Consider the following 17,775-nt stretch of genomic DNA (forward strand, 5'->3'; position numbering starts at 1 on the left):
CCTTTCACTCAATGCGTTAATATTTCGCAAATCTAATTTAAAGCGAAACGAGAGACAGTAAAGTAGAGGAAAATGAGCAAGAAAACTTCTATCTCACGGTTCAGAGCAAAAATTACGACTTTCTGCAGAGTTTTATTTCAAGATATTTTAAAAGGTGTGTTTATTTTTCAGCTTGCCAACAAGTTAAATTCGGCGTGCAGGCAATTTTTGGTCCATCGGACCCCATACTTGGTCAGCATATTCATAGCATCTGTGATGCACTGGACATTCCTCATTTGGAGGTCAGGTTGGACTTGGATACAGAGGCTAAAGAATTTAGTATCAATCTTCATCCCGCACAAAGTCTGCTCAATTCTGCTTACCAAGACGTTATGAAGTTTCTTAATTGGACAAAAGTAGCAATTATTTACGAAGATGATTACGGTAATTATTATTAAAGTATCAATTATTTGTTGGTAGATTTTAGTTGTCTTCTTAGATGTAAGAGCTTTTCTCCGAGCTATGTAACGAAATTTACAAAGAAGTTTGCGCTGTTAGCGATGACGTTATTGGTTAGACTATTTTGAAACTCAATCGATAGCATTGAAATAATGCTAGTAAAGTACTAGAGAAAAGAGAGAAGGAGAGAGAGAAAGAGAAAGAGTAGACTAAGAAAACTTTGTGTGGTGGCAAAGAAACAATTAGTAAAATGCGGAGGTAACCGGATTAGTGAAAGTCGACACTCGAGATAATTTAACCGATAAATTTCATTTTAAGTTAATGAGCAATGACTAATTTACTCTAATTCCAATCGTAATATGTCGAAAGAATAAAATTTATTAAAAAAAGTTCGATTTATTATACTTTTACGGTTTTATAAAAAATATAAAAATTATTAACATAAATCTTTATGACAGTTGTTTTAATTGATACAAGTATTTAGTAATATACTAACGAATTGAGTGAAAGGTGCTTTCGACAACGAGTGTGATTGGTTAACGAGCCCTTAGGCGAGTGTTGCCAACACACGAGTGTCAAAATCCCTTCCTACTCAATCGGTTACCAGTTTTAGCATCGAATGGTAAGAAAGAATGTCTTTTGTTGGTAAAAAAGGACTCTACATTAAATTTCATTTTTTAACTAACCTAAAAGAATATTCAATCGTATTAATATAAAATTAATTCCTGTATTATTTCTGATGCAAAAGATTATCAAATAATAATAGTAACAATTAAATATGATTTCATTGATTTTATAATAATTTAAAATTATTTTTATTGTTTTCAATATTTTGATACTCAGCAAAAATAACTAGAGTTTCGAGTCAAGGTTCATATAATGAATTGTAGGTTATAATTAAATACAGTAAGATGATTTTCTATAGTCTGGACTTTTCGTTGTCCTAACTCGAGACGGCTGTTCATTGGGTTTTCCGTTGGATCGTTTAGTGACTAATAAATAGTATATCTATATATATATAAAGTGTAGATTTGTCATATTTTTCACGAACAATGTGGACATTCTTCGCGATATTTATTCTTGTAGTGTCATTTTTAACCAATCTAAGACGTGCTTTCTTACCATGAGTTGCAAAAATTATTTAAAAATGTCAGGCATTAGTAGTAAACTATCACCTTTAACTCTATCTTATTAAATTATTAAAGCAAAAGAATTTAATCTATGTTTCAAACCTATCTTGTTGTTTTCTCAAGTTAAAATTCGGTCCGTTGAACTGGCAGAAAAGGACAGCTTATCTTTCACGGGTTATCTCAACTGCTTGAAGAGTTTCCTAGTAACCTCATGAAGCAGTTCAGTAAACCACTACATGGGCTACCCACAACATGACTCTGTGGTGAGGTTGATACAACTATAAAAGGGTTAACGTCACCAAATCCTTTTCTGTGTAGTTTTCGGAACCATACAGCTCCACTTACTTGGTCCCTCATTATGAACCGATCCGACTTATTCTAATTGCAATCGTTTGTTGGTCAATGTTGTTCTGTTAAAGTTGTGTGTCGATTCATTCATATTATGCTCAACGGCATCCAGCAATGACGGGATTGCTTGCAGCGCTAACTTTTTTTCTTAGTACGTGAGTAAAATAGCCGAAAATTTGATACTGATCGTAAACCAACTCAACGCGGTTGCGCTTGAGATGTGTAAAAAATATTTTTAAAATCCAATTCCTCTATTGATTTACTGTTTAGACACATTTTCAAACTCCGTTGATCAGATATAAATATTTTCTCCAAATACTGAAACTTGTTATTTATTCTAAACACGAATATACGTCTTTTTTGTTACCACTAGCTTAAACTTGGTATAAATGTATATATGTGTATATGTCTACGTGTGTGTTTAGATTTCATACTGCAAATATACGAATACCATGCACGTCTGAACATTACGTAGATCAACTGATGAAAATTGTAAATTTCATTTACGGATCCCAAAAGCATAATAAATGGATAGAACGTCACTTCATTACACCTAACTTACGATTACCATTTCCTACCTCCATAGCTACACTTCATACTTAATATAACTTATCAGTTAATCCTACATAATTCCCTCATTTACTCTTGAAGCTGCAGACTTCAAAGCGACTAAAAGAATAGCTAGATTAAATATATAACAAGCTTTTTATTTTATCAACAAAATTTTAAACGCTATGTCCACATCGTAAATTAGAAAATTACTGAAAATTGACTTATCTTTGTAATCAGAAAAAGTAATGTTGGTTAAAGTCATTTTTTTTTTTTTTAATTTTCTGTACACGCTATATTATGAAATATGAATTATGAAATAGGATAAAAACTGTTTCTCTCTGAAGATCTCGTTAAATATCCGAATGAAGTTAATTATTCTTTTATTCTAATATTCAAACGAATGGAGACTTTTGAATAAATCACTTGTTCCGCATTGAAATAAATTGCCTGATAGAAATTCATGCTAACATTACAAAGTAGTATGAGAATAGTTCATATAGCGAATGATAATCGGTTTTTTTGAAGTATTGATTATGGAAACGGCACCCATACAAATTATGGTAACCATTTCCATCTATACAATTTTCATTCCTTTACGATATGGGAATAATTTCTAGGATATTAAGGTAACATTCTTTGTGTCATTATAGTAATCGTTCCGATTCTATTATAAAAACGGACACCATATATTATGGTAATGATTACCATAATGTTATGGTACTCTTATGGAAAAAAATTAATCAACACTAATGAGAAACACTAATGCTTTAGTTTTTCGCGTACGAATGGCTTAGTGTAATTAGTGTGTAATTAGTGTAATTAGTGTCATTAGTGCATTCAGTGCAATTAGTGCATTTAGCGCAATTAGTGCATTTAGTGTCATTAGTGCGTTTAGTGCTATTAAATTGAATTTCACAGTAGAGTAGAACCGACTATTCGGATTACTAATGATAACTATTGAAACCTGATGAGCATATCACTTCCAGTAATATTGTAAGATTCACTAAACAGACTACTAATGATCACTAATAAAACACTATTCAACACTAATCGCTTCCAATAGTGTTGTAAGATACATTAGCCACAGTACTAATGAATACTTATAGAACATTATCCAAAACCAACTATTTCCAATAGTGTTGCAAGATCCACTAGTACGAGTAATGAACACTAATACAACAGTATCCAACATAAATCACATCCAATAGCGCTGCAAGATCCATTAATATTCTAACTAATAAACACTAATACAACACTATGAACACCAATCACTTCCAATAGTGTCGAAATACTAATGAATACTATTAAAACACTATCCAACACAAATCACATCGAATAGCAATGCAAAATCCATGAGTACTCCGACTAATGAACACTAATACAACACTATTAAGACTAAACACTTCCAATAGTGTCGAAGTACTAATGAACACTATTACAACACTATTAACACCAATCACTTCCAATAGTGTTGTAAGATTCACTAGTCAGAGTACTAATGGTCACTAATGAACACTAATACAACACTATTAAAACTAAGCACTTCCAATAGTGTCGAAGTACTAATGAACACTATTACAACACTATCCAACATAAATCACATCCAATAGCGCTGCAAGTTCCATTAATATTCTGACTAATAAACACTAATACAACACTATTAAGACTAATCACTTCCAATAGTATCGAAGTACTAATGAACACTATTACAACACTATCTAACACTCATCACATCCAATAGTGTTGTAAGATTCACTAGTCAGAGTACTAATGGTCACTAATGAACACTAATACAACACTATTAAGACTAAGCACTTCCAATAGTGTCGAAGTACTAATGAACACTATTACAACACTATCCAACATAAATCACATCCAATAGCGCTGCAAGATCCATTGATATTCTGACTAATAAACACTAATACAACACTATTAAGACTAATGACTTTCAATAGTGTCGAAGTACTAATGAACACTATTACAACACTATCTAACACTCATCACATCCAATAGTGTTGTAAGATTCACTAGTCAGAGTACTAATGGTCACCAATGAACACTAATACAACACTATTAAGACTAATCACTTCCAATAGTGTCGAAGTACTAATGAACACTATTACAACACTATCTAACACTCATCACATCCAATAGTGTTCTAAGATTCACTAGTCAGAGTACTAATGGTCACTAATCATCACTAATAAAGCACCTTTCAACACTGATGAATTTTCAATAGTATTCATAAGTGTTCTTTAGTTTTTTTTGTAAGGGTAACCATTATCGACATATTCTAGTGACCGTTGCCATATATTGTTAATGATTCCACAATATGCGAAAATTCCAAATATTACCTGAATAGTCACTATATTATTATGGTACCCATTACCATAATATTATAAGAACTGTTATCATGACATATAGGGTTTATTTCCACACCTAATAATACACACCTAATAACCGCTACAATTGATCGTATTTAGATCATGAAGCTGAAGCTAGCGGCCGTAATAAGTAGCGGCCAGCAATTTTTTGCGTGTCCGCTACTTATTACGGCTGCTAGCTTCAGCTTCATATTTAGATCAGAAACAGCTTAAATTTTTTAATTTTTATAAAAATTTAAAGAAAGACCAATTAGTCTAAATACAATTTAGTTAGACTAAAATCAGATCACATTATTAAATCCAGTAGTTTTTACAATTTTTACGAAATATAGTCAAGGAAACTTCATTTGGATTTGTAACATAAACTAGACGTTACAACTTTAATGTATTCCACTATACAGATTCGTACATACATTTGTACAGACATAGATATATATTCTTACAAATCCACGGATAATATTATATATACACCGAGATATTTGCGTGGATCGTGAGAAGAAGTGACAGTAAAGGAGATCTGCGAGATTTGTTCGGATGATTTGATTTATTTATTTGATCCTCAGATCGCGGTTGAGTAACGCGCGTATGTGTATGCACAAATAATCTCGACCAATGTTTACTCGAGCTGATGCCTCAAGATTCTTGCTTCAAGGCATCAACAACTCAGCTATATAAGAAATCATCATCTCAGTTTGTATGTTCCAATTCTACGCCTCTGAATATTTATTCGAGTGAGCATATATGGTGTGAGAAAAAAATTTCACAGACAAATCAATTTTAAAGGTTTCATACATTCGTCAAAGAAAAATTTCGATAATTTTAAAGCTTGGACGTACTGTCTTGCAGACCTTTTCGGGCTTCTGAGTTGAAATTTTTTCTTTTTTTTTTTTTTCAAGATCTAAAAATTGCTCGTTGACAAAATTCTATCTTATAATATGATTTATGTTCATAAATAATATATACTTTTATATAAATAATTTACACTGAGAGCAATTGTTTCGAGCAAATACAGCAGCAGTATTGGATATAGTTTCTAAGCGAACTAAGCAGCCACCCAATCTTATTTTTTCTTATTTATCTTTTTGTTTCTGTCACACTTTTTTTGACACCAAACGAACGATTCAACCAATTATCTCAGGTCCTCCTTAATTCGAGAGTTCTGGCGTGGATAAATTTATTGAATTTCCTTAGGTACGTGTTTGCTTTTATTTATTATACTTGAAAAGCAATTTGACATTGAACCCTTGATTTTTTTTTCACACCTGAAGTGTAAAAGGGCTAAGAAGGCTTTAAGAACAGTTATTTTTTTCAACTATTGCAGTATATAATTATATACAAATGTATATACTTGTGTACAATTATATAGAATTGTATATAATTATATATAATCTATACGAATACAATATGTAATTATATATAAATGTATATATTTGTAGAAAATTATATAGAATTGTATGTAATTATATATATTCTATACGAATACAGTATGTAATTATACATAAATGTATATATTTGTATAAAATTATATAGAATTGTATGTAATCATATATAATCTAGACGAATACAGTATGTTATTATATACAAATGTATATAATTATATATAATCTATACGAATACAGTATGTAATTATATACAAATGTATATATTTGTATAAAATTATATAGAATTGTATGTAATTATATATAATCTATACGAATACAGTATGTAATTATATACAAATGTATATAATTGTATATAATTATATATAATCTATAAGAATACAGTATGTCATTATATATCAATGTATATGTTTATTTAGAATTATATAGATGTGTATATAATTATATATAATCTATACGAAAACATTACATGATTATATACAAATAAGATATAATTATATACGATTATATACAAATGAATCAGGCCATTTTTCTATCCAATTTATATATAATTTTATACAATTAGTCAAATAAAAATTCATTATCAAAAATAATAAAATAATATTATAAAATAAAAGTCATCAAAAACGAAAGAAGCGATTGGGGTGTGCACTTTTGGATTTTCCAAAATTTTTTCGTTATCATTTATATTTTTTTCTTCAGCCAATTGCAATCACTCACCAACCCTCGTGACATCGAAAGTAATAAGTGAACAATGTATCACATTGTTTGTATATTTTTTCGATCGGTTCAATAGATATTTGATGATTGATTATGATGTAAATCAAATGTTTATAGTCGATCCATCAATTGCAACTGCTGTGAGATGAATTTCACAGTTGACATGAGATGCTGTCAACTAGCCAGAAATAACGGATAACGTCTATATTTGAAAATTAACTGAGGCAGGAAGGAATTTCTCTAATTAGTAAGCAGGGAACTGCGTTGGGTGAAACAATGCATTCGACTAATGAGATAGAACTCAATTTAAAAGTTAACTCATGAGCATGACCGACTTCTCTATATATTTATTCATGTAGTGTGACTTAAGTTTAATCTGAAATTCAACATTAACAATTTTAATGAAGGAACTTAATAGCATACAAAAATTTATGTAGCCGCTCGCAAATCTAATGTTAATTATTAATTCTGCGATAAAGTTTCCAGTGGATTAAACACAAAAACAGAAACATATTTCTCAGAATGTATTTCTACTCAATTTTGCCCTCGTTCTGAAAAAGTTCACATTAGAAATCAATAGTCTCATACGCTGTACAAAATTGAAAGTATATTCAGAGTAATTTCGGATTTTATTTCAATCTGAATCTGGCAATTGGTGGCTGCTACTGAAAAATAATCGGTAGCAGCTCCCAGTTGGCAATTGGTAGCTGCTACCCAAAAATAATCGGTAGCAGCTCCCAGTTGGCAATTGGTGGCTGCTACTGAAAAATAATCGGTAGCAGCTCCCAGTTGGCAATTGGTGGCTGCTACTGAAAAATTCTCGGTAGCAGCTCCCAGTTGGCAATTGGTGGCTGCTACTGAAAAATTCTCGGTAGCAGATCCCAGTTGGCGATTGGTAGCTGCTACCGAAAAATAATCGGGAGCAAAAAATTTTCTGCACCGAAGAATAATTTTTTTGTGTGTAGATATTTTACTTAAAAACATCAAAACTCCGTATTTCGCTCCATTACTTTGATTCATTTTTTCGCTGCTACTTTGCTATAAAAAAAAATAAAAAAATCTACACTCTGCCTTTTTATACATAAGATATATTAATATAAAATTATCAAGACCTCATTTAGTATTCTATAGGGAAATAAATTTTCAATTTAAATTAAAAATCTCTCATAGGAAATGATTTCACTTTATTTGATTAATTTTACTTTTAATTAATAAATTCATAAATTGGAAATTATGCAAATTGAGGTCAGGAAAAAAATCGAAGGCTGTCTAAACAGAGAAATGTGGTTTCAATATTTATTTTCAAATATACTTTATATAAATAGATTTATAAATAGGCACTTTTGGTGCCTTTAATTATAAATTGATATTCCATGATTTCGTTTTTGCTTAATTTTAATTTTCATTGCAACATATTTTAATTATTTCCTTCGCAATGTCTGAAAGGTATAAAAACCAATTTTTGAATTAATGTTTATATATATTTTCAAAAAGGACAATTAAATCTTAGTTAATTAATTTAAAATTAGCAGCAGTAAAATTAAAGTAGAAACTATCGGACATCTTTTCTTCCAAGATACTTGAAAGTAAACTCATTACATTGTCGTTCTTCAGTTAAACTTTTATAAGAGTTATCCAAAGGTTTCTCACCCCCTCGTTGAATTGTCACTGAGTAATCTCAAGTTCGATCTTGTTTGAGATAAATAAACTCGTCGAAGACTCCGATTTTAAAATGATACATTTTTTTTGTCGATAAACCTCATATAGAAAAAGGACAAAAGTGAAATTGTGTAGTTAGGTAGCGTAGAAACGAAGACCTGCAAGTCGAGATGATACCTTGATTATTTAGGCACCAATGCGCCGACGTATCGATTTCATCGTAACCCGTGCGGTTAACGGGTTTCTTTAACGATCTCCTCAGTTTACTATTCTTCCAAACCTTTATAAAAAGTGTCAAACAATAAAAACTTTTTTTTTAATGCTTATTGCTTGCCTTTGATGGAATATAACCTAAAAATTTATTTTTTGTCTCATGGGAAGAAAGCACGTCTTTGATTGGTTAAAAATGACTGCAAATAATAAATATCGCGAAGAATGTCCACATTGTTCGTGAAAATATGACAGGTGTACACTTTTTATATATATACTATTTATTAGTCACTAAACGATCCAACAGAAAACCCAATGAACAGCCATCTCGAGTTAGGACATCGGAAAGTCCAGACTATAGAAAATCATCTTACTGTATTTAATTATAACCTACAATTCACTATATGAACCTTGACTCAAAACTCTAGTTATTTTTGCTGAGTATCAATATATTGAAAACAATAAAAATAATTTTAAATTATTATAAAATGAATGAAATCATATTTAATTGTTACTATTATTATTTAATAATCTTTTGCATCAGAAATAATACAGGAATTAATTTTATATTAATACGATTGAATATTATTTTAGGTTAGTTAAAAAATGAAATTTAATGTAGAGTCCTTTTTTACCAACAAAAGACATTCTTTCTTACCATTCGATGCTAAAACTGGTAACCGATTGAGTAGGAAGGGCTTTCGACACTCGTGTGTTGGCAACACTCGCCTGACGGCTCGTTAACCAATCACACTCGTTGTCGAAAGCACCTTTCACTCCATGCGTTAATATACTATTGGTTAACTAACATTTTTCTTTACTTTTTTTATTTCAGGCTTAATAAAGTTACGAGAGTTGGTGAAATCACCCAAGTTTCATGAACTAGAAGTACACATGAGACAAACGGATCCTAATTCGTATAAAGAAGTGTTGGCTGATATCAAAACAAAAGAAATACATAATTTTATCATTGACACCAAGCCAAAACATATGCATCACTTTTTACGAATGGTAATTAACTATCTTTATCGTATGCAAACCCCGTAATTTCTTTTACTTAACCCTATTTTTTTTTTATTGATCAGATGCAGTGTCAATTTTCTTAAAGCACTACTCGAGTAAAAAAATAAGCTCTGTTTCAAAATAAATACTGAATTCAAAATTTTTTTTTTTAATTTAGGTTGATAGATTGTATTTATTTTATTTGGAAATGAAATCAGATCAAATTTTCCCATTAGGGATAGTGTCCCTAATTCGTGTCCTTAATCCCCCCTGTCCTAAAATTTGATAAAAATGACCACAATATATATTACTCTATCAACAATTATAAATTTATTTATAACATTCAACAAGTACAGTAATCATTTTAATGATAAAAAATAGTTGCACTTCATTAATATAAATTAAAGTGCTCAGATTATGTGTTTCAATTACTGACATATATATGTATATATATATATATGAGCTATAAATTAAATGTTACTGATTTTCTTTAGTAAGAATTCCTGCTGTAACTATTTGTCAAGTCATTGAGTTTGCATTATGTTATAAGCATTAACGTCAAACTTTTTACACCGCAATATCTATAAACATATATATGTGAATGATATATGTCGCTGAATATTATCCAATATTACATAGTGTAATATTTCGTGGATAAAAACCACAGACAGTATTTTAACACGTGACGTGTAAGTTTCTCGTGTTACTCTACGAAATCAATACGAATCGTATGTAAAATTTACTCTTTCAAAAGTGACGTTTTCTAACTAAAAAACTGCAATGAACTCTTTTGTTTTGAAAATATTGTTTGTATCAATTCTGCGTTAATCAAAAAGTAAAATTTAGCAAATATTAATTTTGTGTAAGACAACATCTTTGTGTTTTAAAAATTAAATCAATTGAAACTGGACAAACAGCACAATAATATGTCAAACTCACATGTAAAAGTATTAACTAAGGTACTCGCGGGTAATAAGGCCTGTTGGGTAATAAGGCCTAAGTGACAGAAATGTTATTGTAGTGACTGGTGTCTTAAATTAATATGACTTATATACTACCATGGTAGCACACTTATATTATAAATAATAACACCATAATTAACAGCAGTCAAAGAAAGCAAAGAGATGTATAGTTTATTGATATACAGATGTTTGCTGTTAAGATGTCAATATAAGACTGGCTGACTTAGTCGCGCATCTATAAAAACAAGAGAAGAAGGCATTTGATTTCTAGTTATTCAAATATTTTAAAACATCAGTTTCACATTCGTTACAATATTTAAAATAACCGCCTCCGCTAAAGGCTACTCTGGTAGAAGGGTCTTGCATAGATGTTACGACAATTTTATAGAGTCCCGATACCACCCTGTCTTCTATATTTCATTATCTGTCATATACTGTTGCGCAGAAGAAATTATAAAAAACAATCTAGTCTTCTGACTCTTAAAAAGTATTGTTGCTAAATTTAAGTGATGATTCATGTCTACACGGAGAGAAAATTATGGTAACTGTTCCTAGTAAGTTTATGAAATATCATCTCATACCGTTATGGTAATGATTACTTGGGATTATGGGATATAGATCCATACTTTCTGGGAAAAGTTTCCGTAAGTATGGGAACAATTCCTATGATTATGGTAACAGTTTCCATATCGCATGTGAAAGAATCATGGTAATGATTACTATACTCATAGGAATAGTTCCCATAAGCAAATAGTAACCGATTCTATAACCACATTGTAATGGTTCCTAAGTGTGTATGGGAATAAGTCCTATATATTATGGTAACTATTCCTATAATATTATGGTAAACATAACTATCATATTATCGAAATTATTACCATGATATTATGGTAAAAATTCCCATACTATTATGATAACCGTTACCATAATATTATGGTAACGATTACCATAATATTATGGTAATAATTTCCATAATATTCAGAAATTATAATAAATTTTTTTTGTATATTACAAAATTTTAAGTATACAAAAACAAATTTATTATAATTTCTAAATATTATGGTAACAATTACCATAATATTATAGTAATCGTTACCGTACTATTATGGTAACCGTTATCATAGTTACATGGTAACGATTACCATGATTCCATAGAAACTATTCCGATACCATATGAGAATTATACCCATAATTATAGGAATGATTACCATAATATATATGGGTGCCGTTCCTATAATCAACATTTCAAAAAAAACGGTTACCATGCACTATGGGAACCATTCCCATAATATATTGTAATTGTTACCATAATTTTCTCTCCGTCTAATACCAATTTTATTAAGTACAGTTAAACTATTCCAGTTTGTTTAACCCGTAGGCCTTATAGAAGCTGAAGCTAGCGGCCAAAATAAGTAGCGGCCACGCAAAAAATTACTGGCCGCTACTTCTTACGGCCGCTTGCTTCAGTTTCATGTAGGCCTTATTACCCTGCCGTAGTAAAATAAGCCCTATTCGTATGGTTTTTGTAAAAGTATAATTTTTTGTTTGTTTATGGTAAAAATTACCATCACTTCATTACATTTTGTGGTTAATCTATTTAAATAAAGATTAATTTACATTTCTATTCGTAACCTCCCTTAGCTAAACCTTATTACCTGCCAGTACCTTATTTATCGAAAATTTTCACACCTATTTTTTTTAAACAATCGGAGAAATTTTTACCGTGTATTAGTAATTTATCACTATTATTATTACAAAATAAAATTTTCAATCTTTTGTTTAGATACTACAACTACAAATGAATGATTACAAGTATCATTACCTTTTTACCACTTTTGTAAGTAATAAATAATATTTTTCTATTAAAAAACTATTTTTAAAATACGAAACAAATAAAAATAAAATATTTAAATATTTTATTACAGGATATTGAAACCTTCGATCTAGAAGACTTCAAGTACAATTACGTTAATATCACTGCCTTTCGATTAGTCGACGCTGACGACGCAGCAGTAAGAGGGATTTTACGCGACATGGAACGTTTCCAGCCAGCTGGAAATACAATTCTCAATAAATCACATGTTATTCAGGTTTGCTATAACAAAAATTATTTATTTATTTATTTACCCAAAGATAGAGGATATAAAATTGTAAAATAGAAGACCCTGAGCCCGATTAGTATTATCCTTCGACGAGCATCGTAAGTCGAAAAAACGGTCGTTGAATAATTTTGAAACGTTAATCTTTTTTCTGTAAATTAATAATATATCCAACAATATTACTTGTAAATTTAAATTTATGCAAACCAGTCAATAATATTTTATTGCCAATTAAAGCCACATGGGTTTCGAAGATAAAAATTTTTAACGCCTGGTTGAAATGCTTTCAATGGGTTAATACAATGAACAGCGTGTGGTTGAATTGGTTTCAGTAAATGTCACCAGAATAATATTCACGACTTTTGATTCAATAGCAGTGATGTGATTTTTTTTCTTTTTTGTATAAATTTGAATAGAAAGACTAATTTCATGAAGTGAAATTTTAATAATTAACAAAAATAATTTTTTATTGAACTATTTTTTAAAATTTAGTCATATATAAATTATAAAGTCATCTATATCATTAAAATAATGCTGGAAAATCTAAAAGGGCCCACATCAGGTGCTCATGATAATTACGAGTATTTTATTTTTTTATTATTGCATGCCTCAAACGCGAAGCGGAAAGGTTGTGCTTTATAACGGACTTGTCAAGGTCACGTGATTTTTTCGCATTGAACTGTATATATTATTTTCATATTACACTTACATGTTATAAAAAGCATATTAATCTAAAGAGGAAACACTAATTAATAAGACTGATACTTTCATTAAGTTGTCCGATACGTATTATAATAAAAAAAAGTTCAGTAAAAAATATGTATCGTGGACGTCAGTTAGTCTGTAGTCCAAAAAAAGTCTGTGGCGCGGATATCTCGTAAACGGCTTGACAAAATGACTTTATTTTTTTTTCGCTGTCTTCAGAATTATGCAAAGAAGGTCCTTTTCGAAAATCACTACTGTAGTCCTTCTCGTTTTTTTTATAATAAATAATTTCTGTTAAAACCGGCGCCATGTAAACAAACACACAGCAGCCATTTTTTTATTTTATCGGGAATGTTTTTTTTTATCATCGAACTTTGCTGATATCATAAAGTTCTACTTTACCATCAGATAATTTTTTTTTATTGCCAACTGTCATAGAATTAACTAAATAAAAAAAAAAAAAGACAAATTTCTTTCTAGATGTTTATTAAAAAATTTTGTAATTAAAAATGAAAATTAATAATTTATATATTTTATTGTAACACGAACGTTCAAGGAGTGCACTTTTGGATTTTCCAAACTTTTTCAATCATTTTTTCACATCACTAATTATTATTTGACTTTTGACTTATTTATTGTATTTTCAGTTTTTTCTTAGTCTAATTTTTATTATTTCAAATTTCTTATTAAATATCCCGCCTTTTTTCGTCACTTTCCATTTTTCAATGCTACTCAACAAAATCTACGTCACGATAATATATTTATTTCATCAGACACATTCGAATCGATCGTCTTGCTTATAAGATATTGTCAAATAAAAGTAAAATTTTTTTCGGTTTACAGTGTCTTCTACACAAATAAACTCTCTTTATTTCCTCAAAGATTATTCAAATCGATTTATTCATTCCAGAGATATCGTGAATTTTAAAACCCCGTAACATCGACATCTGTTGAATGAATGAGTTTTCGAAATTGAACTGAAGCCAATAGCTTGTTTTTCATTACAAAATTTATAATTTTTAAAACGGCACTATTATTAAACCCTGAAGGCTACTTTCAGAACCCGCTTTGGTCTTTTAGCACAAAGAGCTTAAATAATATCTTACACTGTATCTTGTAGAGATTTTATACTAGAGTACAAAATTGGAGACACATCCTCAAGCGAACGGTATCAATACCCAAGAGTATAATACTAATTGTTACAACCTGTACACAATAGTTTGTGGAATATATGCACGAAAGATGCCGTTTCATGCTTGTAGAAGACATCAATAGAATTCGCGCATGATCGAATAAAATTTATACTGTTCGCGTTAAAAAACAAAACATATTTTTTTTGCATAAAATAATAAAAACAATGAAAAGTTACATAAACGTTGCAGACAAATAGAAATTTTGGAAAACCTAACCTTATAAACTTCCGTTGCTCATGCGTTAATACAAAAAGATGATGCATTCTATAAAAACTAGTTGAATGCGAATGTCTAGTCTCAGAATTTTTGACACATTAATGAGTCACTCTGTTTTAAAAATAACGTCACGCAGTAAACGATTGTAGACTTTGAAAATTGGTATCGTAAAGTGGAGATAAAACTAAGCCTAGTTATCGATTCCATATCAAATTTTATTTCAATCTGGAAACTTTATTAGGAATAACACTAGGTTATGGTGGGATTCGAACCCGGAACCCTACGCATGAAAGACTGACGTTTTAACAACTACACTACGCAACTGATAATAGTTCCTTAGTTTAGTTATACTACATAAAATACTATTAGATATCAGTCAAGAATTCCAAAAACATGCCTAAATTAGGCCCTACCACAGATTTTCCTAATAAAAACGAAATTTGGCAAATCATTGGTCTTTGGCACAAGGTTTCAGTCAAGAATTCCTGAAATATGCCTAAATGAGGCCCTACCACAGATTTTCCTAATAACAACGAAATTTGGCAAATCATTGGTCTTTGCCACAAGGTTTCAGTCAAGAATTCCTGAAATATGCCTAAATGAGGCCCTACCACAGATTTTCCTAATAACAACGAAATTTGGCAAATCATTGGTCTTTGCCACAAGGTTTCAGACAAGAATTCCTGAAATATGCCTAAATGAGGCCCTACCACAGATTTTCCTAATAACAACGAAATCTGGCAAATCATTGGTCTTTGCCACAAGGTTTCAGTCAAGAATTCCTGAAATATGCCTAAATGAGGCCCTACCACAGATTTTCCTAATAACAACGAAATTTGGCAAATCATTGGTCTTTGCCACAAGGTTTCAGACAAGAATTCCTGAAATATGCCTAAATGAGGCCCTACCACAGATTTTCCTAATAACAGCCAACTTTGGCAAGTCACTGTTCTTCACCACAAGGTATCATTCAAGAATTCCAAAAACATGCCTAACTTAGGCTCCATCACTAATTTTTCTAATAACAACGAAATTTGGCGTCAGTAGTCTTTATTACAGGGTATCAGTCAAGAATTCCAAAGATACGCCTAACAAGCTATACTACGGGTTTTTCTAAAAACAACTAAATTTGGATTAGTTTTGACATGTGGCGTTTTGATTTTCCTCACGAATACGAAACGAAGTTAGAATTAGGCCTGCCGTACTTCGAAAAGCCTCATTCGGCCTAAATTACTCTTTTCGCATACCGTGTCAAGATTTCTACGGTATAGTTCAATGATGCCTGAAAGTGTTGTAATAACCATTGACCTTGTAAACAAAAAAATAAATCACTAAAATTGATGAAAATATTCTTGACAAAAATCTCAACATAATTTTACTTTTTATAAAACTTACAAGATTTAAGAAGGCTGCTTATAACTGACTTCAATACAACATAGCATGAATATAATTACAATAGATGTAATGTAGTTCATGTATTTTTACTTCAATGGTTCTCATAATGAGCAAACAGCTTTAAAATACAGCAGTTTTTTAGTCTAATTATCATTCTACATATTCTGTCAAATATAATTAGACATTGGTGTATTTTTTTCTTTTATCCCGACTCAAGTTAAACAACCATGTTAGCTGACGGAGAATAATATAAAAAAGTGCGGTCATAATCAACGAGGGATAGATACGGAAAGAGTAGCAGTTGCTGGCATAAAAAGTAATGTTGGCAAACCCACGCTGAAAAGATATTCATGCGATCGAAGATCTGGGTTTTGTTGACAGGTCAGTGAAAGATACACAATCATCATCCGGAAGTTTTACTATAACGTAAAATATATACCTCGACGAATATCAAATAAGACGTAAAAATTTATGATTAACACGTGACATATTGTACAAAATCAATACAATGTTTTTCCATAGAAATTTTTCGATGATATGGAATCCTTCTAGTTAATTCTACACGGAAAAAACGAGTCTCCGAAGTATTACAATATTCAATAACACGATTATTAATTACGATTGTTAATTGTAACACGATTAATATCATCTGCCTGCCCTTGCTTCCTCACTTGCAACCCTGGGTACAGTACTCCCAGTTTTCCTTACATACATATTCTTACATTAGATGTTGGTATTCAAATTTTCTTAGCATTCATATCTCTAGTTGCAACGGGAGTCTGCTTATTTCAACCGGACACTTTTATGACCCGGACCCGTTTTGATCCCTGAATTTATGACCTCCGTCGTCAACTTTCACTCACGCGGCTACTTCCTTCATAAACCACCATTCTTACTGCATATTCACATGTTGTTTGTTTTTTTTTTTTCTAACCTCCATTTTATTTTTAATTTTGAATTTTTTTATAGCCAACTATAGTTATTACCGAAATAATCGGTAGCGGCCACCGAAAAATAATCAGTAGCGGCTACCGAAAAATAATCAGTAACAGCTACTGATTATCAATCGGTAGTAGCTACCAAAAAATAATTAGTAGCGGCTACCAAAAAATAATCAGTAGCGGAACCGAAAAATAATCAGTAGCGGCTACTGATTACCAATCGGTAGTAGCTACCAAAAAATAATTAGTAGCAGCTACCGATTATTTTTTTCCGTGTATATTTAATAACCAAAAAATCTTTTAAAACTATTTGAAGTAATATTTAAAATTTCGGAAATTTTAACGATTCTTGGTAGTCAAATGTGAAAATAAATTCTCGAGAATAAGTAAAAAGGAAAATAAAAATAAAAACCAAAACAAAAAATTATAATAGAAGACTTCC

General features: G+C 30.6%; 1 protein-coding gene across 5 annotated transcripts in view; it reads left to right on the forward strand.

Annotated features, from left to right (window-relative positions):
- The window catches only part of LOC103571356 (glutamate receptor ionotropic, kainate 2), a 122,004-nt gene that overhangs the window by 56,105 nt on the left and 48,124 nt on the right, over window positions 1-17,775 (forward strand). For all 5 annotated transcript variants that reach the window (XM_053741044.1, XM_053741048.1, XM_053741047.1 and 2 more), the window contains 4 exons: window positions 172-423; window positions 9,656-9,831; window positions 12,568-12,621; window positions 12,710-12,874. In XM_053741044.1, coding sequence (XP_053597019.1) covers window positions 172-423; window positions 9,656-9,831; window positions 12,568-12,621; window positions 12,710-12,874 — 647 coding nt within the window. The remainder of the gene's footprint in view (window positions 1-171; window positions 424-9,655; window positions 9,832-12,567; window positions 12,622-12,709; window positions 12,875-17,775) is intronic.

The sequence above is a fragment of the Microplitis demolitor genome, chromosome 8 (genome assembly GCF_026212275.2).
Source record: "Microplitis demolitor isolate Queensland-Clemson2020A chromosome 8, iyMicDemo2.1a, whole genome shotgun sequence".
Classification (NCBI taxonomy): domain Eukaryota; kingdom Metazoa; phylum Arthropoda; class Insecta; order Hymenoptera; family Braconidae; genus Microplitis; species Microplitis demolitor.